General features: G+C 43.4%; 1 protein-coding gene across 1 annotated transcript in view; it reads left to right on the forward strand.

Moving 5' to 3' along the window:
- Nucleotides 1-23,721, forward strand: part of ST6GAL1 (ST6 beta-galactosamide alpha-2,6-sialyltranferase 1) — a 145,269-nt gene that overhangs the window by 90,906 nt on the left and 30,642 nt on the right. Inside the window, exons 3-4 of the mRNA XM_011961590.1 lie at nucleotides 18,489-18,620; nucleotides 22,383-23,039. Of these exons, the coding sequence (XP_011816980.1) occupies nucleotides 22,433-23,039 (607 nt within the window). The 5' untranslated portion in view covers nucleotides 18,489-18,620; nucleotides 22,383-22,432. The remainder of the gene's footprint in view (nucleotides 1-18,488; nucleotides 18,621-22,382; nucleotides 23,040-23,721) is intronic.

Below are 23,721 nucleotides of genomic sequence, written 5' to 3' on the forward strand. Positions count from 1 at the left end.
TCGCCCAGCTAGCTTTTTTGTATTTTTTAGTAGAGACGGGGTTTCACCGGGTTAGCCAGGATGGTCCGATCTCCTGACCTTGTGATCCGCCCGTCTCGGCCTCCCAAAGTGCTGGGATTACAGGCTTGAGCCACCGCATCCGGCCCCCGGTGATGCCTTTCAAACATATATCAGCAACGTCTTAATCAGATGAAAGCTCAAATCCCTACACCTGTGTAAGGCGCCACGTCATCTGGCTGCCCCCTATAGGTATTTTGCTGTTCCCTCTACCTGCAACCCTCTTTTCTCAGAAATCTGCATGGTTGCCTCCCTCATCTCTGTGAAGAGAAAAACCAAATTCTGTAAAATATTTTAAAGAAGTTTATCCTGAGGCAATATGAGTTACTGCAGCCTAGAGAAACCACAAACCCCAGAAGCCTTCAGTAAGTGGTCCTGAGGCAGGCGGGCCACAGTGTGGTTTTATACATTTTAGGGAGACAGGCATTACAGGCAAAGATGGAAATCAATACGTGGAAGGTAACTGTTAGTTCTGCCCAAAATATGTGAGACATCTCAAAGTGGGGGAGGGGGTGTGGTGTTAGGATATATGTTTTGTTTGTTTGTTTGTTTGTTTTTGAGATGGAGTATCGCTCTGTCACCCAGGCTGGAGTGCAATGGCGTGATCTCTGCTCACTGCAGCCTCTGCTTCCCAGGTTCAAGTGATTCTCCTGCCTCAGCCTCTGAGTAGCTGGACTACAGGTGCCGCCACTGCACCAGGCTAATGTTTGTATTTTTAGTAGAGATGGGGTTTCACCATGTTGGCCTCAGGCTTCCCAGAGTGCTGGGATTACAGGCGTGAACCCCCGTGCCCTGTCTATGTATTGGTTTTCATACATGGTTCCTGGCACATACCCCCATAGCCCTTGCTACAGTCTTGCTAGAATGTTGGGCTTTTTAGACTTCAGAGGCAGGCCTTAAGAAACGATCTCTCTCCTGCCGTCCTTTCACCTGCCCCAAGGCAGGATTCTAATGTTTTTTGGCCTGACTGTGGGCCTTACGACCCACCCATGAGGCCGGGCATGGTGGCTCACGCCTGTAATCCCAGCACTTTGGGAGGCCGACGTGGGTGGATCACCTGAAGTCAGGAGTTCGAGACCAGCCTGACCAACATGGTGAAACCCCATCTCTACTAAAAATAGAAAAATTAGCCGGGTGTGATGGCGCACACCTGTAATCCCAGCTACTCGGGAGGCTGAGGCTGGAAGAATTGCTTGAACCCAGGAGGCAGAGGTTGCAGTGAATCGAGATGGTGCCACTGCACTGAAACTTGGGCAACAGGGCGAGACTCTGTCTCAAAAAAAAAAAAAAAGACCTTCCCATGAGAGGTTCCTACCCTGTGCCCTGCCCTGGGGAAAGGAATGCTGACGTCAAGAAGCTTCTATAAAAACCCAAGAGGACAGGGTTGAGTGAGCTTTCTGATAGCTTAACAGGAGCAGGTTCCTGGAGGGTCGCACAACCAGGAAGGGCGTGGAAGCTCTGCATCCCTTCTCCCACACCTCGCTCTACACATCTCTTCATCTGTATCCTGTGCAGCATCCTTTATAATAAACCAGTAAATGTAAGTAGGTGTTCCCCTGAGTTCTGTGAGCCTCTCCAGCAAATTAATTGAACCCACAGAGAGGAGAACTCCAGTGGAAGCTGGTTGGTCAGAAGTTCTGGAGGCCTGGGCTTGTGACTGGTGGAGGGGGGATGCCTTGGACACTAAGCCCTCAGTCTGTGGGATCTGACACTATTTCCAGGTGGATAGTGTCGGAACTGAATTAGAGGACACCACGCTGGTGTTGCTGCTTGGTGTTGAGAGGACCCCCACACATATGGTCATGTAAGTCGACTTCTGTGTTGATTGTGGTGTGAGGGCAGAGGAAAGATGGCTAGAGAGAGTTTTCCCTCCACAGGGACTTGGGGGGTTGAGGGTTAGGAGAGGGCTGAGGGGCCTTACAAGTCTTTTTTTTTTTTTTTTGAGGCGGAGTCTCGCTCTGTCGCCCAGGCTGGAGTGCAGTGGCTGGATCTCAGCTCACTGCAAGCTCTGCCTCCCAGGTTTACGCCATTCTCCGGCCTCAGCCTCCCGAGCAGCTGGGACTACAGGCACCCGCCACCTCGCCTGGCTAGTTTTTTGTATTTTCACTGTGTTAGCCAGGATGGTCTCAATCTCCTGACCTCGTGATCCACCCATCTCAGCCTCCCAAAGTGCTGGGATTACAGGCTTGAGCCACCGCGCCCGGCCGGCCGGGCCTTACAAGTCTTAAGTGTGTTTTAGAGATTCCTTAGCTAACAGTAGCTGAGAGAATTAAGTTATTGTCTAGTGACTTGAAGTCAGTAGGAAGGAATGCCTGAGTAAGATAAGGAGGTTGTGGGGGCCAAGGTCCTTGGCTGGGGGGTTGGAGCCTCATAGATAGCAGCCCTCAGGGTGAATAGATAGTGATTGTCTCTTCTCAGACCTTTAAGTGTCTGACTCTCAGTTAATCTCTCCTAGATCTGGGAAAAGCCTAGCCAGGGAAGAGGCATTAATATCGATTCTCTGGAGATGCCTGTTTCCCCCACCAAAGATGGCTTTGCAGTCCAAAGGGCCGTCTGGCAGCCTTTTCCAAATATGTCAAAGAAATGTATTTTGGGGTAAAGTATTTTAATTTCCTTCAGAGTCTGCTGTCATGTGATACCAGAGTCAGGTTGGAAAGTAAGCTACACTTTACTGGGTTCATTAAAAAACCCATTTAATGAAACTGTATTGTTTGTAGGGTATGACTTAATCTTTGCCTTTCATGGCCTTAGGTATTGTGTATAGTTTGGTATCTTACTGCCACAAAGCGTCTGTTTTGTCAGTCTTATAATCTCTATTTTACCTTAATGCTGGTCACTTGTGCCTAAACCCCAAAAGGGAGGGGTATGATGAGGGTGTAGCCTCCTTTTGGTCGTGGCTGGGAATTCAGTTTTTCCGGTTTCTCCGGGGTGCCCGTGGCCAAAAAGGAGTCCATTCAGTTGGTTGGTGGGGGGCTTAGGATTTTAGTTTTGGTTTACACCTCCTTCCAACCCTCGCTCAAATGTCTTCTTCTCAGTGAGGCTTCCTCTGATCATCTGATTTAAATCTCCACCTCACCCACCCCAAGCTGTCCCTATCTCTCTTCCCTACTCTAATTGTCTGCACATCAGTTATCTCCTTGCAAAGCACCAGGGATTTATGTTGTTTGACTCTTTATTTATCCTCACTGTAAGGTGAGTGCTGGAGGCGTTAGGGATTTCTGGCTGGTTTCTCTACTGCTGTGCTACAGTCTGGTTCGCAGTAGGCGATCAGCATTTGCTGAATGAATGAACCTATCGTATGAGTATTGGTGTAAGTTTTCTCACAGGCCCTGGGGCCCCCGTGAAGTAGAGGAACTCAGTCTTCCCTGTTCATTTCCTCACCTCCAACTCTCTTAGACTACCAGGACTTAGATCCTTTTGGATATATATATAGATAGATATAGATATATACACATGTTTTGCTTGTTTGTTTGTTTTTTTGAGACAGAGTCTTGCTCTGTCGCTTGGGCTGGAGTACAGCGGTGTGATCTCAGCTCACTGCAACCTCTGCCTCCTGGGTTCAAGTGATTCTCCTGCCTCAGCCTCCTGTGTAGCTGGGACTACGGGCGCACGCCGCCATACCCAGCTAATTTTTTGTATTTTTAGTAGAGATGGGGTTTCACTGTGTTAGCTAGGATGGTCTCCATCTCCTGACCTATTGATCTGCCCGCCTCAGCCTCCCAAAGTGCTGGATTACAGGCATGAGCCACCACACCCAGCCTATATGTTTTTTATATATATACACACACACTCTCTATGTATACACACATATACGTATGTTTTACATGTATACACACATGTTTTATATATATACATATATACACACAGATTATATACACACATATATACATACATACGTGTGTGTGTGTGTGTGTGTGTGTGTGTGTATAGAGAGTATATGTGTATATATTTAAAAAAAAAACCTGGGAGAACCATTGAATTTGAAGCCACCAAATCTCAACAAGCCTTGGAATCTAACACTCAGTTTAAGGAAACACAGAGCAGAGAGGAGAACATTAAACATCACCCTGAGGAAGCCGTGGGCCAGGCTCAGAACAGAAGCCACTCCACAGGAGCAATGACTTCATTTTCTCAACAAATATTTGCCATGGGAAAAGAAGAAGTAAGGGAGTGAGGAACTTTTCTAAGATAAGAGAGAATTGAAAATGGCACATCATCCAGACTAAATGTCCCGTCCTTGTTTGGATCCTCTTTTGAGCAGGTTAGTGTAAAAGACAGTATTGAGACAACTGGTAAAAATTTAAAAGTGGATTGGATATTAGGTGATAATGGCATTGTGGTCATATTGAATTATTATTTATATTCATATATTCTCTGGCAGAACGTGGTGCATGTGTGTGTTTGTGTATCTGTGTGTGTGTGTGTGTGTGTGTGTCTCATAGTGAAGAGAATCTCAGGGTCTACATTCTCAATTCTCCCAGCAGTGGTATGTAGGTAATTCTGGATGCTATGGGAGTTAGTTAATGCATTGCATACAATGGAGGTCTTAGAGGACATTAAGGCTTAATTTTTTGTTGGATCCGCAGTTGGGAAGAGCTGGTAGCAGGAAACTGATACAAAGTCTGGCGTTTGCTTTAAATTACTCCAGGAAAAAACAAAGCAGTGTAGTAAAGATTAGGAGGTGAGACAGTTCCTCTTTCTGAGGAGGTGACGGGTCCGCTTTCTTTTTTCTCTGCCTCTCTGTAGCACGGGGGTGTGGTGTAGTGTAGGGATGTGGAGGAAAGAGTGGGTGGCTGTGTTGCTGGGGAGGGGTGAAGTGTTTTTTCAACTCTCTGTATAGGCCCTTCCTGCGCTCTTCTCTGCTTAACGCTGATTTACCAAGCGGAGTGCAGATTGCATGGTAAGCGTGTGGGAGATGCCTACTGGGGCTGGGGCATGTAGTGGGGAATGGGCATTATACAGAAAGGGAATTCATGGGGCACGAAAGGCCTACTTTTTGCCAGGCACCTGTCAAATAGGAAGGCAAATATTTGTACGAATACATGTCTGTCTGTCTGTGTGTGGGGTGCAAGGTTGAAGACAGTAGCAAATGGCTCATGATTTCCCTTTGCCATGGCTGCGTCAGTCTGGAGTTCAGAGCTCTCCTAATCAGTTCCGAGTGGTTGGCTCTGGTCAGGGACCGCAGCCTGACCTCATGGTGGGGACACAACACCCCCCCAACAAAGTTCTGATCTCCAGGCTCTTAGAAAACCTCTGGGGAAATGTACTCAGGGAAATGTTCTGGGGACTTCATTATCAGTGCTGCCTGACTGGGAAATGATGTAATCTCTGACCCTTGGCAGGAGTGAAAGCCCTTTATCTTCAGGTCTCTGCTCTGGGCAGGATCTCCCCATCCCCACCATGAGCCTTGCAGGGGGGCCTGTCCTCAGGTAAATACTTGCAAACGGTCACAGCCTCTCAGGCACTGCACGCCCCTCATGGCTTCCTTTCTTTCACTCTCTTCTCAGATTCACCAGCTACAAGTCGGTTTCTTATTGCATATCACGCTTCTGACCTTTGCTGCGCTTTTGAGCAAAATAGTGACTTGTCACAAATGTTTTGACAAATGGTTAATGTTTTGACCCATGTTGGTTCCCACTTGATAGAGCTCAGTGTGTAGGAGCTGGGGTGTTGGAGCCAGACAGCCTGGGCAGGCTCCTCTGGGGACTCTGCGAAGCGCATGGTGATAGCAGTCCTTGCCTTGGGCACTATTCTTGCTGCAGGAGTTAAATGAGCTTCACCAAATTACAGGACCTTTACTGCCTGTAAATTACTTAGCACATAGTAAAAGCTCATTCATTATTAGCTAAAATAAAGTGATAAAAAGCTATCATTAAATTGTCAGCTCAGCCCTGCCGAGGCAACCTTTTAGGTATTGTTATCCTTCAGATGAAGACACAAGGTTCACAGAAATTGACTAACTGGCCTAAGATAACTCACAGTACAAAAGCCAGGATTTCAATCTAGGTTTTTGAGACTAGAGCTTGAGTGAACTGTTTCTCCAAAGCTAAGGCTTCTCAAACTATTGGTGGTGAAGAACCAAATTTTTTTCCCAATTCCTCTCACATCAGTAGTTTTGTGAAATACGATAAAAATGGAGCTGGGCGTGGTGGCTCACGCCTGTAATCCCAGCACTTTGGGAGGCCGAGGCGGGTGGATCATGAGGTCAGGAGATTGAGACCATCCTGGCTAACACGGTGAAACCCCGTCTCTACTAAAAACGCAAAAACAAAATTAGCCAGGTGTGGTGGCGGGCGCCTGTAGTCCCAGCTACTCGGGAGGCTGAGGCGGAAGAATGGCGTGAACCCGGGAAGTAGAGCTTGCAGTGAGCCGAGATCGCACCACTATACCCCAGCCTGGGCGACAGAGCGAGTCTCCGTCTCTAAGTAAATAAATAAATACATAAGAATGGATTCCAGAATCATGAAGTGAGAAAAAGGACATTTGAAATGCAAGCATTAAAAAAAAAATTGATAACAGGCATAAAATTACTCTTTAAAATTACTGTAAAAGTCACTTACACTCCATTTCTGTGCTTAACTCATCTTGCATCTTGAAAAGCCTTCTCAGCCCAGCACTTGTCTGCAGATCTCGCTTTCAGCAGCACTGTTCTCAGCTACCTGTTTCTCACCACTTGCCTGAGAATTAATTACCTGGGGTGCTTATTAAATGCAGTTTTCCAACTTCCCTCCAATATTCCCCCAACCTCCCAGACTACTTGGATCAGAATCAGAATGATTGAGACAGAATTCAGGAACCCGCATTTTAACAAGTGATTTTAATAATTTGAATGTGCTCTGAGAATCATTGTGTTCTGCAATGTTGCCTCCTCTCTACAGATAATAGATAAGAGGGTAAATAGTGAAGGGAGTGCAGTGTTTTATTCCAGCCCCCCTTCTTGCCTGCCCCTTCTTTTCTCAAAAAAAAAAAAAAAAAAAAAGTTCAAAGGCTTCCTTTCTGTAGAAGCTCACTGACAGAACCTACTTTCCGGGCTCAGCGCACTTCAACAAACAGGTATTGAGTGCAAACTGCAGGAGGCTGGGTAGTTGAAGAGCTGACCACAAGATGCTCACAAGTAGCAGAGAGTGAGTGTAGGTAGAAAAAGGGCAGACCTAGGGCATTTCTATGCATAAGGTGGGGCAGAAGAGGAGGAGCCAGCAACGAGACCAGTAAGGCATTACCGGTAAGGCGGAGGAAAACCAGGAGAAGTGTAGGTTTTGGAAGCTAGGTGAAGAATATGCATTAAGGAAGAGGAAGTGACGGACTGCTGATGAGCTGAATAAGATGAAGACTGAGCATTGACCATTTGGTTAGCAATGTGGAGATCGTGGAGGCCCTTGTGACGGACAAGATCAGGTTCACGGAGATAGGGGAGGCCTGGTTGGAGTGGGTTCAACTGAGAGTGGGAAGACGGCTATTGCAAACAAGCCTAGTCTCCTAGAAAGACAAGTCTTTCAAGGAGTTTTACTGTAAAGGAAAGAGAAATAAGGCATTTTAAAGAAGAGAAATGAGGTCAAGAGATTTAGGGTCAGGGCAGCAAAAGGGAGTTTATTTAGAACTCTGCAATGAATGACTCAGTATGTGACTTCTGTAAAGTCGTGTATCTTTTAGTTAATTCCTTGAGTAAAACAGAAATAATTGTCTATCATGACTTTTTTCTTCAAGCTCTTTAAGTCTCCCCACTCCCAGACTATATCATTGTCTAAGAAGAAAGGAGTTTGAAAATCAGTCTGGTTACGTAGCTTAATTTGAATACATCCAAAAAATGACATTGCATTTTTTTTTCATATTTGCTGAATCTATTTTTTGGCTGGAGTATTTTAAAGTAGATTTTTAAAGTAGATTTCATCTCTTACTACTTCACATGCACAGGACTTTTTCTTTATATAACCACAATACTTTTATATACCTAACAAAATTAACAATAATTTCTTAATATCCGATGACAACCAATCTATGTTCAGATATCCCCATTTGTCCCCAAGGTGAATCAAACCAAGATTCAGACAAGGTATACATATTACATATTATTATATCTGTGAAGCCATTTGTGTGTATGTGTGTGTGCATGTGAGCAACCTGGCTGTTTATTTCACCTGGGTGCAGGCGGGCTGAGTCCGTTTGTTTTTTATCCCATTTACCTGTTGATGAAACCAGTTCAGTTGTCCCATAGGAAGTCTTACCTTCTGGATTTGTCTGATAATTTTCCTATGGTGTTATTTAACTTGTTCTTCTTTCTTCTGTATTTCCTAAAAACTGGAATTGTGTATGAAGGCTTGATAATATACAGATTAAACATTTTGGGCAAGAATTTTTCATAGGTGGTTAGCAGGGCTTGGTGGTGCGTGCCTGTGATCCCAGCTACTTGGGAGGCTGAGGCGGAAGAATAGCTTGAACCTGGGATGCAGAGATTGCGGTGAATGGAGATTGAGCCACTGTACTCCAGCCTGGGTAACAAAGCAAGACCTTGTCTCTTAAAAAAAAAAAAAAAGAATTTTTCATAGGTGCTTCATATCACGTCACATCAAAAGGCACACACTGTCTAGACGTCTCACTGTTAATGAAGCTAAAGGGCTGATCAGGATCACGTGGTGGCTGCTTGACTCATGAGAGGTGTTTTGATTTTGCTTTTTAAGAGCAGCAGTGTGTCTATATGTTGATGGGAGTAATCTTTGACAGAGGGATACTTATCAATAAAAAAAAGGGGGAGGTTTTCTAGAACAACTTTCTTAAGTAAACAATAATGTGTAGGATCTAGTGGACAAGTGTTGGTTATTGCAAGTATTGGACATAGCCAGTTCATCGATAGTGACGAGGCATATGGACATAAATGCAGATAAAGGGGGCTCTGTTAGGGGGTTTGAGGAAGTTCTAATCTGGCAGCTTTTGCTTTCTCCAGGAACGAGTAGCAAATTCATCACAGGAGAGTGAGATTGAAAGGAGGAAGTCAGGTAGTGGGTGAGTACCAGATGAATTGTCTGGAAAAGTAGCATGTGATTTCTGAGAAGCATTAAGGACCTCCTGGCAGTTAACGATCATGAACTTGAAGCAAGATCAGTAGGCATTGTTGTGCAATTTTCTCTAGCCGTGCTCAGTGGCATGTTTGCCCGTGTGGAGCAGAACAGAGGGTTGGATTTAACCGGGATTGGGTTTTAGCCAATCAAGTGTGATCAAAAGAGGGCAAGGGACTCATTATAATGATTTTGGCCATGGAATTTAAGCTGTGTAGGAAGGGAAGTAAGAATATGGGGAAAGTGAGGGAAAGTGACAGATGGAAGGATTAACTACAGAAGCTTGTTGGAGTTGGGGTACTAGTTGGAACAAGCTGCATAGACAGGAGTGGTAATTGGAGATGGGATGCCTGAACTCAGGATTATGAAAGGTATTTTTGGGAAATAACAAGATCAGAGATACGACCCTGGGAGTGAGTGGCCATGGTCACAATCACTGGGGTAGAGGAGATCAAAGGACTGTGAGGCCAGAGGACTAGAACATCCTATAGATGGGTATTAATATCACAAGGAGTTATGATAGAAACAGTGTTGGAGCTAAAATATTCAGGCAATGAAGCACAGTATTTTGGGTTGGGGAGAAGATGGCTGCAGCCAGTGAGTGGGGTCATAGGTAGTGGTGTCTGCACAGGGTCTCTGTGAGGATGACATGTGTTGATGCACGTGATGCTCTTCACTTTGAGGCTGACAAACAGCATGTGTTCAACAAGCGTTAGAGGTTCTCCATCTGAGTCTATGTGGCTCCAGTGAGTAGAGCTTAAAACACTGGCTTTATAGTTATTCATTTTTTATTTTATTTTTGAGACAGAGTCTTGCTCTGTTGCCCAGGCTGGATTGCAGTGGCACAATCTCAGCTCACTGCAACCCCCGCCTCCCGGGGTCAAGCAATCTTCCTGCCTCAGCCTCCCAAGTAGCTGGGATTACAGGCACCCACCATCACACCCAGCTAATTTTTGTATTTTTAGGAAAGATGGGGTTTCACCATGTTGGCCAGGCTGATCTCGAACTTCTAACCTCAAGTGATCTGCCTGCCTCGGCCTCCCAAAGTGCTGGGATTACAGTGTGTGAGCCCCCATGGCCGGCTGCAATACTGGATTTATTTTTACAGGGAAGTTGATTTTCCTTAACTTTAAGATATTTCTTTTTTTTTTGAGACGGAGTCTCGCTCTGCCGCCCAGGCTGGAGTGCAGTGGCCGGATCTCAGCTCACTGCAAGCTCCACCTCCCGGGTTTTACACCATTCTCCTGCCTCAGCCTCCCAAGTAGCTGGGATCACAGGCACCCGCCACATCGCCCAGCTAGTTTTTTGTATTTTTTAGTAGAGACGGGGTTTCACCGTGTTAGCCAGGATGGTCTTGATCTCCTGACCTCGTGATCCGCCCGCCTCGGCCTCCCAAAGTGCTGGGATTGCAGGCTTGAGCCACCGCGCCCAACTTTAAGATATTTCTAAGAGGCAGAGCTGCTCGCACAGTAGTGTGTAGTCTGGAGTGGTAGTAAATTCCCTGTCATTCAGTGTATCCAACAGGCAAAATGAATATTTGCAGTGATGGTGCCGTCAAGGAGATTCTGGCAACTGAAGGTGATGGGTAGGTAGGTGGGTGGGAGGGAGTGACTGGCAATTGAAGGCAGTGGACAGTGGGGAGGGATGGTGTCAGGAGCTAGCTTCATTCTTGCATTCAAACATGACTGAGCATTTCCCAGTTGTGATCCAGGAGCTCTCAATCTGGTTAGGACAGATCCGCAAATAGATAAATGTCACATAGTTTGATGAGGGGAAGAATAGGCACCATGGAGTGATGCTGATCATCTCTGTGAGGCCAAGGAAGGCTTAGGAGTCAAGGAGCAGTTAAGCTGGTGTTGGAAGCTGAGTGGAAACAGCCCCATGGGAACAGCATGGGAAACGACAGTAAGCTGAAGAACTTCTTGTGCAGAGCTGCAAAGGCGTGAAGAGTCTCTGACATTTAGAGTGCCATTCCACTTAATCTGGGCAAATTACTTATCTTCTCTGTCTCAGTTTCCCTGTTTGTAAAAATGGGGGTAGTAATGGTATCCACAGAGGAAGGCATGGTGGCTATTGTAATCCCTTTGAGTGGATTGTCTTTGTTTTTGAGACGGAGTCTCGCTCTGTCGCCCAGGCTGCAGTGCAATGGTGCGATCTCGGCTCACTGCAACCTCCACCTCCCGGGTTCAAGTGATTCTCCTACATCAGCCTCCCGAGTAGCTAAGATTACAGGCACCCGCCACCACACCCGGCTAATTTTGTATTTTTAATAGAGACGGGGTTTCACCATATTGGCCAGGCTGATCACGAACTCCTGACCTCAAGTCATCCACCTGCCTCGGCCTCCCAAAGTGCTGGGATTCCAGGCATGAGCCACAGTACCCGGCCGAGTGGATTAACTTACTTGATTCTGTAAGTCACACTATGAGGTAGGACTTGTTGTTATTACTGTTTCTATTTTACAGATAAAGATGTCTTAAATCTTGAGTCTTAAGGGGTTGAGTAACTTGCTCAAAGTCAGGTACCTGGTGAAAGGCAGTTTGGGCTCTTGTCGTGATAAATCTGATTCCAAAGCTGGTATTGTTCATCCCAAAGCTATAGTCAGTGCTTGGCACATGGCTAGTGCTAAATAAATGATAGTTGTTATTGCCAGGATTGCTAAAGTTTCTCACGCAGATTGTTGAGGGTTCTGTTATCACTTCTACAGCTGGTTAAAGATCTGTAGTGCTGCTATCTCATCAGCAGCAGGGACTAGTTTTGGAAAGCCCTCGTTCCCTATGATAAATCTAGATAAGTTGCACCACTTTTATTTCAATTGGTTGATTTTTGAGAATCTAAAGTGGAGAGTGATTTTTATCTTCTTAGAGGGCAAGGTGTTTTGAGCAGATGCAGTTGATGTGAGGGAGGAAGAGCTGGGGTTGATGCACTTTTCTGGTATCTGTGGGCTGTATCAAACAAAAAGTTTCATGTCCTGCCTGCCTGCTGGAGGATGGCAGCAAACGAGCATTCACAGGCAGGAGGCGTCATCCAAAAGTCTGGTGACTGCTCGCAGTGTTTTCTACATGGGGCTAAGAAAGAGCCTCTTCCATGAGTGATGCTGGGAGTAAGAGCTGTCAACGCGTCACCCATTTATTCATTCAACAAATGCATACTGAGAGCTTATTACGTGCCAGACATTCATCTAGTGTCTAGAGATACCCCTGGAAAGAATAGAGAAGGTTGACAAGATTCCTGTTTCTGAAGCTTATATTTTTAGTGGAAGGAGACAGACTAATCAAATACTAAATGAATGCCTACATAATTACAAATACTCATGCCACAAAGGAAATTCATGCCATGAAAATGTCAGAGGGATAACTCAGAGAAATTTTCTGACTCTTCCAAGGATGCTGCCCAGAAAACCGTTCTTTGACTTGATGAGGAGAGCCCCACGTGTTTTGACGCAGGGCAGAGTGGCACCTCTCACTTTTTCCCTGGTAGTCATACCTAGGGCTTGCCTGCCTGCCTGCCTCCTGGTCATGAAGAGCTGGGGTTCTCCCAGCTTGAACTCCTAGCCTTCAACAGAGGATTTTCTCTTGGTTCATGGGGTGAAGTCAAGTATGTCCATATGGCTTCCTCTTAGTTCTGTTAATGCTAGATCTCCTAGGACAGGCCTTGAAGCTGGGTTAATATTGTGCAGCAAGTTGATACACAAGGTCGAAGTGTATTTTTAGTATTGCTCCCAACAGTTTTGCCTTACTTATTCAAGTAACATAATACAAATAATAAAGGAAGTTGGCCAGGCATGGGGGCTCATGCCTGTAATCCTAGCACTTTGGGAGGCCGAGGTTGGTGGAACACCTGAGGTCAGGAGTTCAAGACCAGCCTGGCCAACATGGTGAAACCCCGTCTCTACTAAAAACAAAAATTAGTTGGGTGTGGTGGCGGGTGCCTGTATTACTCAGCTACTGGGGAGGCTGAGGCAGAAGAATCGCGTGAACCTGGGGAGCGGAGCTTGCAGTGAGCCGAGATTCCACCACTTCTGCCTGGGCGACAGAGAGAGACTCCATCTCAAAAACGAAGAAGAAAATAACAAAGGAAGTCAAACTGATGAGAATTAATCTTTCATCAGTTTACCGTCAATGGTATTCAAGTCTCAACCATTTACATTTTTTCTAGACAGTTGGACATACATACCTTTTAGTCACCATCTGAGTACACAGATAACATTTTCTGTTATGCTTTTTTCATTATAAGATTTTAAGTATTTTCTTCCCTATTACTATATAAATTCATACACAATTGTATAAATTATTTCAGGTGGCTATACCATGGTTTTCTCATTTCCTTATTGCTGGATGCTTAGTTGTTAACAGATTTTCACCTTGATAAATAAGTTTGACATTAAAAATTTTTATTTTTGGCAGTGTTATTAGGAAAGTTTATAGTGCTTAACACTTACTTCAAAAAGAAAGATCTCAAAATAACAACCTAATATTGCACCCAGAGGAACTGGAAAAAATATTTACCCCAAAGTTGGCAGAAAAAGAAAAAAATAACCAAAATCAGAGCAAAACTGAACAAAATTGAGACACAAAAATTCATACAAAGAATCAACGAAACCAAAAGTTGGTTCTTTGAAAGAATAAACAAGTTTGGTAAACTATTAGCTAGATTAACAAAGAAGAAAAGAGAGAAGATATAAATAATCACAATCAGAAATGACAAATATGACATTAAAACTAATCCCACAGAAATATGAAAGATCTTTGGAGACTACCATTAATACCTCTGTTCACACAAAGCAGAAAATCTAGTAGAAATGGACACCTTCCTGGAAACTCACAATCTTTCAAGATTGAATCAAGAAGAAATTGAAACCTGAACATACCAATATCAAGTTCTGAAATTGAGTCAGTAATAAAAAACTTACCAATCAAAAAAAGCCCTGGACCAGATAAATTCATAGCCAAATTCTATCAGACGTACGAAAAAGAGCTGGTACCAGTCCTCCTGAAACTATTCCAAAAAAGTGAGGCAGACAGATCCCTATCTAACTCATTCTATGAAGCCAGCATTACCCTGATACCAAAACCTGGCAAAGACACAGTAAAAAAAGAAAACCACAGGCCCATATCCCTGATGAAAATAGATGTGAAAATCCTCAACAAAATACTAGCAAACCGAATCCAGCAGGACATCAAAAGTTATCTCACTGTGATCAAGTAGGCTTCATTCCTGGGATGGAAGGTTGGTTCTACATAGACACATTAATAAATGTGATTCACCTCATAAACAGAATTAGAAACAAAAGCCATATGATCATCTCAATAGATGCAGAAAAAGATTTGGATAAAATTCAAAATCCCTTCATTATAAGAGCCTTCAAGAAACTAGGCATCAAAGACACATACCTCAAAATAATAAGAATAATCTATAACACACCCACAGTCAGTATCATACTGAATGGGTAAAAACTGGAAGCATTCTCCCTGAGAACTGAAACAAGGGATGGCCACTCTCACCACTTCTATTCGGCATAGTATTGGAAGTGCTGTCCAGAGCAATCAAGCAAGAGAAAGAAGTAAAAGGCATCCAAACAGGAAAAGAACACAAACTGTCTCAGCTTGCTGACAATATGATTCTATACCTAGAAAACTGTAAAGACACTGCCAAAAGGCTTCTGGAACTAATAAACAACTTCAGCAAAGCTTCAGGATAGAAAACCAGTGTATAAAAATTCATGGCATTTCCATAACCAGTAATTTTCAAGCTGAGAGTCAAATCAACAACACAATCCCATTTATAATAGTTGCAACAAAATTTTAAATACCTAGGAATACATCTAATCAAAGAAGTGAAATATCTCTCCAAGGAGAACTACAAAACTCTGCTGAGAGAAGTTATGGACGACACAAACTAATGGAAAAACATTTCGTGTTCATGGAGTGAAAGAATCAATATCATTAAAACAGCCACACTACCCTAAGCCATCTGTAGATTCAACACTGTTCCTACCAAGCTACCAATGTCATTTTTCACAGAGCTAGAAAAAAACTATCCTAAAATTCATGTGGAACCAAAAAAGAGCACAAATAGCTAAAGCAATCCTAAGCAAAAAGAACAAACTCAGAGGTATTCCAGTACCTGACTTAGAACCACACCGTAAGGCTGCAGTAACCAAAACAGCATGGTACTGGTACAAAAACAGACACACAGACTAATGGAACAGAGTAGTGAACCCAGAAATAAAGCCACATACCTGTAATCATCTGATCTTTAACACAGTCAACAAAAATAAGCAATGGGGAAAGAACACCCTATTCAATAAATGATGCTGGAATAACTGGCTAGCTGTATGCAGAAGAATGAAACTAGATCCCTTCCTTATACCATATACAAACATTAACTTAAGATCAATTAAAGATTTAAATGTGAGACCTCAAACTATAGGAATCCTAGAAGAAAACCTAGGAAACACCATTCTGGACATCAACCTTGGGAAAGGATTTATGACTAAGTACTTAAAAGCAACTGCAACAGAAACAAAAATTGACAAGTGGGATCTAATTAAACTGAAGAGCTTTTGTGCAGCAAAAGAAACAATCAACAGAATAAACAGACAGCCTACAGAATGGAAGGAAATATTTGCAAGCTATGCATCCAACAAAGGTCTAATATCCAGAATCTCCATAAGAAACTTAAACAATTGAACAAGCAAAAAACAAATAACAACATTAAAAAGTGAGCAAAAGACATGAACAGACAATTCTCAAAAGATGCATATAAGCTGCCAACAAATATGAAAAATGCTCAGTATCACTAATTAATAGAGAAATGCAAATCAGAAACACAGTGAGATACCATCTCACATCAGTCAGAAAGGCTATTATTAAGTCAAAAAACACCAGATGGTAGGGAGGCTGCAGGGAAAGGGGAACATCTACACACTGTTGTTGAGAATGTTCAGCCACCATGAAAAGCAGTTTGGAGATTTCTCAGAAAACTTAAAAACAGAACTACCATTTAACTCAGCAATCACATTGCTGGGTATATATCCAAAAGTAAATAAATGTTTCTACCAAAAAGAGACATGCACTTGTGTGTTTATTGCAGCACTATACAGAGTAGCAAAGAATAGAATCACCCTAGGTGCCCATCAGTGGTGGATTGGATAAAGAAAATGTGGTACATATACACCATGGAATACTACACAGCCATGAAAAAGAACAGAGCCATGCCCTTTGCAGCAACATGGATGCAACTGGAAGCCATTATCCTAAGCAAATTAATAATGCAGGAGCAGAAAACCAAATATCATATGTTCTCACTTATAAGTGGGAGCTAAACAATGAATACTGATAGACATAAAGATGGCAGTAATAAACACTGGGCACTACAAGATGGGGGAGACAGGGGAAAGAGTTTAAAAACTAATTATTCAGTACCTGCATGGCAGGATCAGTCATACCCCAAGCCTCAGCATTGTGCAGTATACCTAGGTAACAAGCCTGCATATGTACCCTCTGAATCTAACATAAAAGTTAAAATTATTAAAAAAACAAAAAACCCTGTTCTTCTTTGTATGCATATTGCTTTATAGAACTCATATTCTTTATCTCATTAATTCTCTTTCAATTGTCATCGCAACTATGTAATATAGAGAATCATTTTACATGTAGGGAAACTGAAGTGTATAATCTTTTTTACTTTTGAATTACTTATTTATTCACTCTTTCTTCCTAGAAGTACAGTACGTGGTCCATAGCCAGGAGCTGTTAATTCTATGGCCTGAATACATTCTAGAAAGGTTAAATTAATTTATATGATCCTTTGAATGTATATTAGTTTAATTATAATCTGTCCAGCAACGAGTATTATGTAGAAAACTGCTGTCTAATGTAAATTCTATAAACTAGTTTTTTAGTATTCTAGTTGCCTCTCTTGGGTTTCTCTCAAGATTAACCATAACTTTATATGCTTGTTAACTGTGCTTTTTATTTTGTGATATGTCTGTTCACGTCGATGACCTCTTTATTTTGGGAAACTTTTACTGTATTAATCCTTTTTATATTTTGACTTTTCCTTTTTATTGCAGTTACAGTATTTTTCATTGTATAGATGTTGACATTTTCTTGCAACTGAATGTATTAAACTTTTCCTTTGCTGTTTTCCTACATTGCATCAAAAGAAGAAAGAGCTGACAAGTATATAATTATATTTTTAGCTGTTTTTTGTTGGTTTGTTTAGAGACAGGGTCTCACTCTGTCACCTAGGCTTGAGTGCAGTGGCGCCCATAGCTCACTGCAGCCTCTAACTCCTGGGCTCAAATGATCCTCCCTCCTCAGCCTCCTGAATACCTGGGACTACAGGCATACACACCTGGCTTATTTTTAGCTTTCTAAAATTTTTATACTTTTGTACATTTTTTCAAAGTCAAAGAATAATGAATGTACATTTTAGAAATGTACATTTTACATACATTTGGAATATATGTAAAATGATAAAAAATGAAAACATCTATTATTCTTACCATTCTGGGTATACTTTTTTCTAGTACTTTTTCACATTTTCTTAAATGTGTGTTTTTTTTTTTCTTCCTGAATTTGGATAGTATTTACAGTTTTATAACCTATTTTTCCAGGTAGAATTATACTGACTGAACTTTCATATATTATTAAATATTCTTTGAATATAAATAATTTTTTGAAAATCTGTCTGAAGTTTATTTCAGGATGGACCTAATTGCTCCCTATTTATCTCCAAACCAGTGATTAAACAGTCTGTTCTTCCCAGGTTGGTCCATGGTGGCTGCTTTAGCTTTCTAGCCCATTCTTATCTGGTGTCAAGTCTATTTCTTTCATTCTTTTCTTTTTTTTTTTCTTTTGAGACGGAGTCTCTCTCTGTTGCCCAGGCTGGAGTGCAGTGGCGTGATCTCGGCTCACTGCAACCTCCATCTCCCGGGTTCAAGCAATTCTCCTGCTTCAGCCTCCCTTGTAGCTGGGACTACAGGCAGGCACCATCATGCCTGGCCAGTTTTTTTTTGTATTTTAATAGAGACGGGGTTTCACCGTGTTAGCCAAGATGGTCTCGATCTCCTGTCCTCATGATCCTGATCCGCCCGCCTCAGCCTCCCAAAGTGCTGGGATTACAGGCATGAGCCACCGCACCCGGCCGGTGTCAAGTCTATTTCTAGGCTATCTGTGCTGTTCACAGATCCAGAGCATTACACTTTTAATGTGCTCTTCTCTCTTTTTTTTCTGAGCCCTGGAGGTTTCCTGGGTTGAGACCTAGCCTAGCTCTGCAGAGGCACCTTTCCATCTTGTTAATGTTTAACCCTGCCTCTACCGGAAAACAGCGCTCACCTCCTCTCTTTCTCATTCTTATTTTTTGCCTTTGCAGATGAGTTTTGATCATCCTGAGAAAAATGGGCCTTGGCCTCCAGACCCAATAAATCTTCCCTCCCATGGAGAATAGTGCTAATTCCTGAGGACCTGAAGGGCCTGCAGCCCCTGGGGGATTAACCAGAAGCAGGTAAGGAACACACAGAGGCATGGGCTAGCAAAGGGGGACATTCCTGAGTAAAAGCTGGTGTGGCAGATGTGCTGACAGGGAATCTCAGGATCTCAGTATCTGGCTACAGCTTTGCTGTTTGCTTTTTGTGTACATTTTTTAGTCCTCTTTAACTGCTGATTCAATATGGGTTTGGTTGTGGGATGTAGAGAAATGGCTTGTGCATTTCTATTAACTATAATTGTAAGATTTAAGTTATTCTGTATTTCAGTCAACCGTTCTGAGTTCCTACTACGTGCCACAAATGCAACTGGTATTGAGTATGTTGTGATGGGTGGGTCGGGACAGGATTTCCTTGCTTTGAGCATTGATTTCTGCCGGTTCAGTGTTGGCCAGGTCTTTGAAGGTGGTAATGCAAGTTGCTGTCTTCTTCCTCTAGGAGCCTCATGATGATTGTAAAGACTCTCTGATACAATTGCATCAGTTCAGTAATCTTTCTTTGAGTATCCGCTCTGGTGCAGGCACTGTGCTGGATACTAGGGTTTCAGAAAGGATGCCGGGAGGAGTTTTCCTTTAGCAGCAAAGTCAGGCATGTAAAGCAAGCATTACAGAGCCCTGGCTGGCAGCAAAGGGGAACAAGGCTAGTGCGGAAGGGGAGGTGGCCTCCACTGACCTTCAGAAATGGAAAGGTGATGCTGTCAGAGCTGGCAAGCACATGGACAAGGAGAAAGGGTGCAGTCAGTGCAGACACCTGGATGCTTAAGAACACAGTCTGGTGTGACTGGAAAAGCTTGGTCTGTTTTTCCAAAACATTTATAGAGAAAAGTTTGCTACTCTTTTCCTTCAGTTGCGCCATTTAGTGAAAGCTTCTTCAGACTCTGCCTTCTTCAAATAACTTGAGAGATGAGAGGGTCTTGCAGTTATAAGTGCCTGTGACCAGAAACTCCAGCCACCTGGGGGACTTGGAGCCTCAACCAAGGGTGGTGTCAAGGGACCACAAGAGCCCTGATGTGGGATTTCAGATGAGTTCCCTGAGGCCATGACAGGACACAGGTTGTGAAGGCTGAGGCCATCTGATGGTTGCAAGACTGTCGTTGGACCCAGCTATTTGGAGGAACTCTTCTTTCCTGGGAAACCACACCTTGGAGAGTAGGTACTGGGCAGCCGCTCCCTGAGCCTCCACTCCTGTGACAGTGAATCAGGCCCTTCCTGCCATCTTGTTTCATTCAGACATGTCAAAGTCAAGTTCCAAGTCCACTGTTTCCAAACCACTCATGCAACTTTGAAAGTTAATTGTATTTCCAAACCTCACAATACTCAGCTATAAATGGAGCTCATAAAATCTGCTGCCTATAGTAAGTCTATAAAACCTTACTGATACGGAAAGTCCCCCTGATTGTGGTGACACAGCGCACAGCAGGGATGGCAGGTGTGGCACTGATGGTGAAGGTGGCTTGTCTGCCACTGTCTGACAGATCAAGTTGCCTCTCTAGTGACCTTGAGTCCGACTTGATCACACTGACTTCTCACTGCCCCTTACCACAGATGCATGTCCTTGGGTGGAAAGATGATGAACTTTTAGAGTCAGATAGACCTGGGCTGGAATTCTGGTTCTAGAACTGATTTGCTGTTGACGTTGGAGAGACCTTAGAACTTTGCTAAGCCTCAGTTTTTTTCATTTCCTAAAATAGGGCTGTCAATAACTCTATCATAGTGTTGTGGTAAAGGTTCAATGAGATATTGCAAGGAAAGTGACTACCATGTAGGAGGCCCTCCTTAAATGCTATTTGCCTTCTTTTCTCTGGTTCTTCTTCAGCTGTCATGTGGTCCTGTGATTACCTGTGTTGGGTGTCTATGGAAATTGAATTCCTTAGTTTCTGGTAATACAAGCTTCCACCCTCCACTTCATGATCTTATATCTGAATTCTTCTTCCGCTATGCACATTTAATCATTTCCACAACTTCAGCAGTCCAAGATAGGAACCCATCATTCCCAGAGCCACTGGTTCCTGAGGTCTGGGATGGTGGAAGCACTGCTTTGGTTGGTACTGCCAATGGATTCCAGGAATGAGCTGGATGTCAGTTCATGAAAGAGTTCCCAGGGAAGAGCCTGGAGCTCAGGGCTGCTGAGTTATGGCTGCGGCTTCACACCACCGTCTTCACTATCCCCCATCACCTCCACATGGTCCCCAGGCTGAGCTGCTGCTCTCCTGTCTCTGTTCAGAATACCTCCTGTGCTTTTTTGCTTACCTTATTCAAATCCAATGAATACCATCCTCTTGTTTTGTCCTCCCGACACTCTGCAAATCACATAGGGGAGAGAGAATGATTCTAAAAAAACTCAGGAGCAGAAATATTAAGTGACCTGTCCAAGGTCACCAAGAATGGGGATAAGATCCCAGGTTTTGTGAACACCCAGTCCAGTACTACTACTACCTTTTCCTGATATCTGTAGGAGCAGGATCCATGGGAAGGGACCTCAGACCCCTAGTGGGTTAGCAAAACCCCGGAGGTGATTGCTTTGATTCACTATTGTAAATAAACCCAGTGAATGGGGAAAGAATGTAATGTTTTCTAAAAGATACAGACATTATTTGAGTTCAAAGTACTTCCAGTTTCCATTCAGTTACACAATAAATTCTGAGAAAACAAAGTAGGCGTTTACCCAGAAATAAAGAGGACAATTCAGTCTCTATTTGCTCAATGAAATCTATTTTCCAGAGCTTTTTGCAGTTCTGTGCATATTGTAGTGGAAAGGTCATGGGTTATGGAATCAAGTCCACTTGGATTTGAACCTCAGTGCAACCATTTCCTCAGCTCTGTGAGCTTGGACACTTCCCTTGACTTCTCAGAGCCTCAGGTTGCTAATCCATAAAATGGAGATTATAACACCTTTAGGTTAGGAGATGCCCTTCGTATTAGATTATGCTATGCTTGGTGCCCCCAGAGTTGTGTCTCATGGTGGCTCTGGTTATGGCAAAGTTAAGTGAAGTAACATCTAGCATGCTTAATGAATTTTTGTTTCCATTTCCTTAGTTGGCTGCATGTCTGCTATCTTACCTAGATTTCCTAGCCTCTATCCTGAGGTGAGTCAGCTTCCTGTCTCCGTGGTGCTCTTCTTGCAGGGTACTGCACGAAACTATATGGTGGAGATAACCCCTGATCTTCTCATGCAGGAGTCCAACATCTCAGCCCTTAGAGAGATGCATCACAAATCTATGGCATCATCTATAACGAGAAGTCTTTTTCTGGCTATTTTGAAGGTGTGTTGGCCACTTACTGTTTTAGAAAGTTTAGGTTTGGTGATGTAAAACAGTCAGCCTGCTCTTTTTTATTCTGTTTTTGTTTTTGTTTTTGTTTTCAAGCTGCATGGCTTCATTTAACACATGTTGCAAGACCCTAGGAAGCGAATGATTTGCAAGATGTGGTTTCTGACTTCAAGAAACTCAGAGTGCAGTCAGGGAGGTAGACCAAGGCAATCAGAAACTAATGTTCAGCATAGAAAAAGTAATGATGGGAGGACATATAATAAAGTGTTCATGGCTCAAGAGGAAGAAGGGAGTGTCCGAGGGACTACTGTCCACGTTCAAAGTCCGAATTGAGGCTGACTTTTGTCAAGAATTACTTAACAGGCTGCAGAAGTGGCTAGGAGGTAGACCAGGGCTGGAATTCGAGTCACGAGTCACCTCACTTGAAATCTATTGATCAGTCCGTCGGTCCACCTCCTGCCACATTGGGTTTTTCTTCACATCATTTGTTTTTTCTTTGTCTCCCTTTTTTTAGGCTTGTTTTCCTGCTCAGAACAAAGTGGCTTCCCTGAACACATCTTCATTATGATTCACACCAACTTGAAGAAGAAGTTCAGCTGCTGTGTCCTGGTCTTTCTTCTGTTTGCAGTCATCTGTGTGTGGAAGGAAAAGAAGAAAGGGAGTTACTATGATTCCTTTAAATTGCAAACCAAGGAATTCCAGGTGTTGAAGAGTCTGGGGAAATTGGCCATGGGGTCTGATTCCCAGTCTGTATCCTCAAGCAGCACCCAGGACCCCCACAGGGGCCGCCAGGCCCTCGGCAGTCTCAGTGACATAGCCAAGGCCAAACCAGAGGCCTTCTTCCAGGTGTGGAACAAGGACAGCTCTTCCAAAAACCTTATCCCTAGGCTGCAAAAGATCTGGAAGAATTACCTAAGCATGAACAAGTACAAAGTGTCCTACAAGGGGCCAGGACCAGGCATCAAGTTCAGTGCAGAGGCCCTGCGCTGCCACCTCCGGGACCACGTGAATGTATCCATGGTAGAGGCCACAGATTTTCCCTTCAATACCTCTGAATGGGAGGGTTATCTGCCCAAGGACAGTATTAGGACCAAGGCTAGGCCTTGGGGCAGGTGTGCTGTTGTGTCGTCAGCGGGATCTCTGAAGTCCTCCCAACTAGGCAGAGAAATCGGTATGTTCTGGGCTTGTTCTGTGAATGGCAGTGCTTATTGGGACTGGCTGGGCATACTGATGGTATGGGAGACAAGTGGCCCAAGTGTGGCTCAGTGGACCAGTGGAGTGGGCCCAGGGCAGTGTTTTTTTCAGAGTCACAAGTGACACAGAGGGAGTTGAACAGATGGCACTCTAGGCCCCCAGCATCTTTATCAATTCAAAGAGTTTCATTATTGCTTCCTAATATTTTTAGTTGATATATAATAATTATATATATTTATGGGGATATTTTGATACATGTACTCAATGTGTAATGATCCAATCAAGGTAATTAGAATATCTACCACCTTGAACATTTATTGCTTCTTTGTGTTGGGAACAGAATAGTTTTATTTTGTTCTGTTTTAAATATTGGAATTGTGCAGAAGATTTCATTTGAAAAGAGAGTTCCGCTGCTACCAATAATCAAAAGCCTACAATTGACCTTTGAAAAGACTTGAAGCATAGATCTCTACATCATTTCCGGGTTCTGAAATTCTGTTGTTTTACCTGATTAATGGAGGACTCTATTGGCCTCAACAACCTGGGTAATTTTCAGCTTTTCTCTTTGAAAAGATTTAATTGGGTCAGCAAGTTTTAACTGGGGGCTATGGACCAACTTCAGAGGGTCATAAATCCCTGCGATTGCACGTAAAAATATC

Source organism: Colobus angolensis, unplaced genomic scaffold (assembly GCF_000951035.1).
Source record: "Colobus angolensis palliatus isolate OR3802 unplaced genomic scaffold, Cang.pa_1.0 Scaffold56, whole genome shotgun sequence".
Taxonomy (NCBI): domain Eukaryota; kingdom Metazoa; phylum Chordata; class Mammalia; order Primates; family Cercopithecidae; genus Colobus; species Colobus angolensis.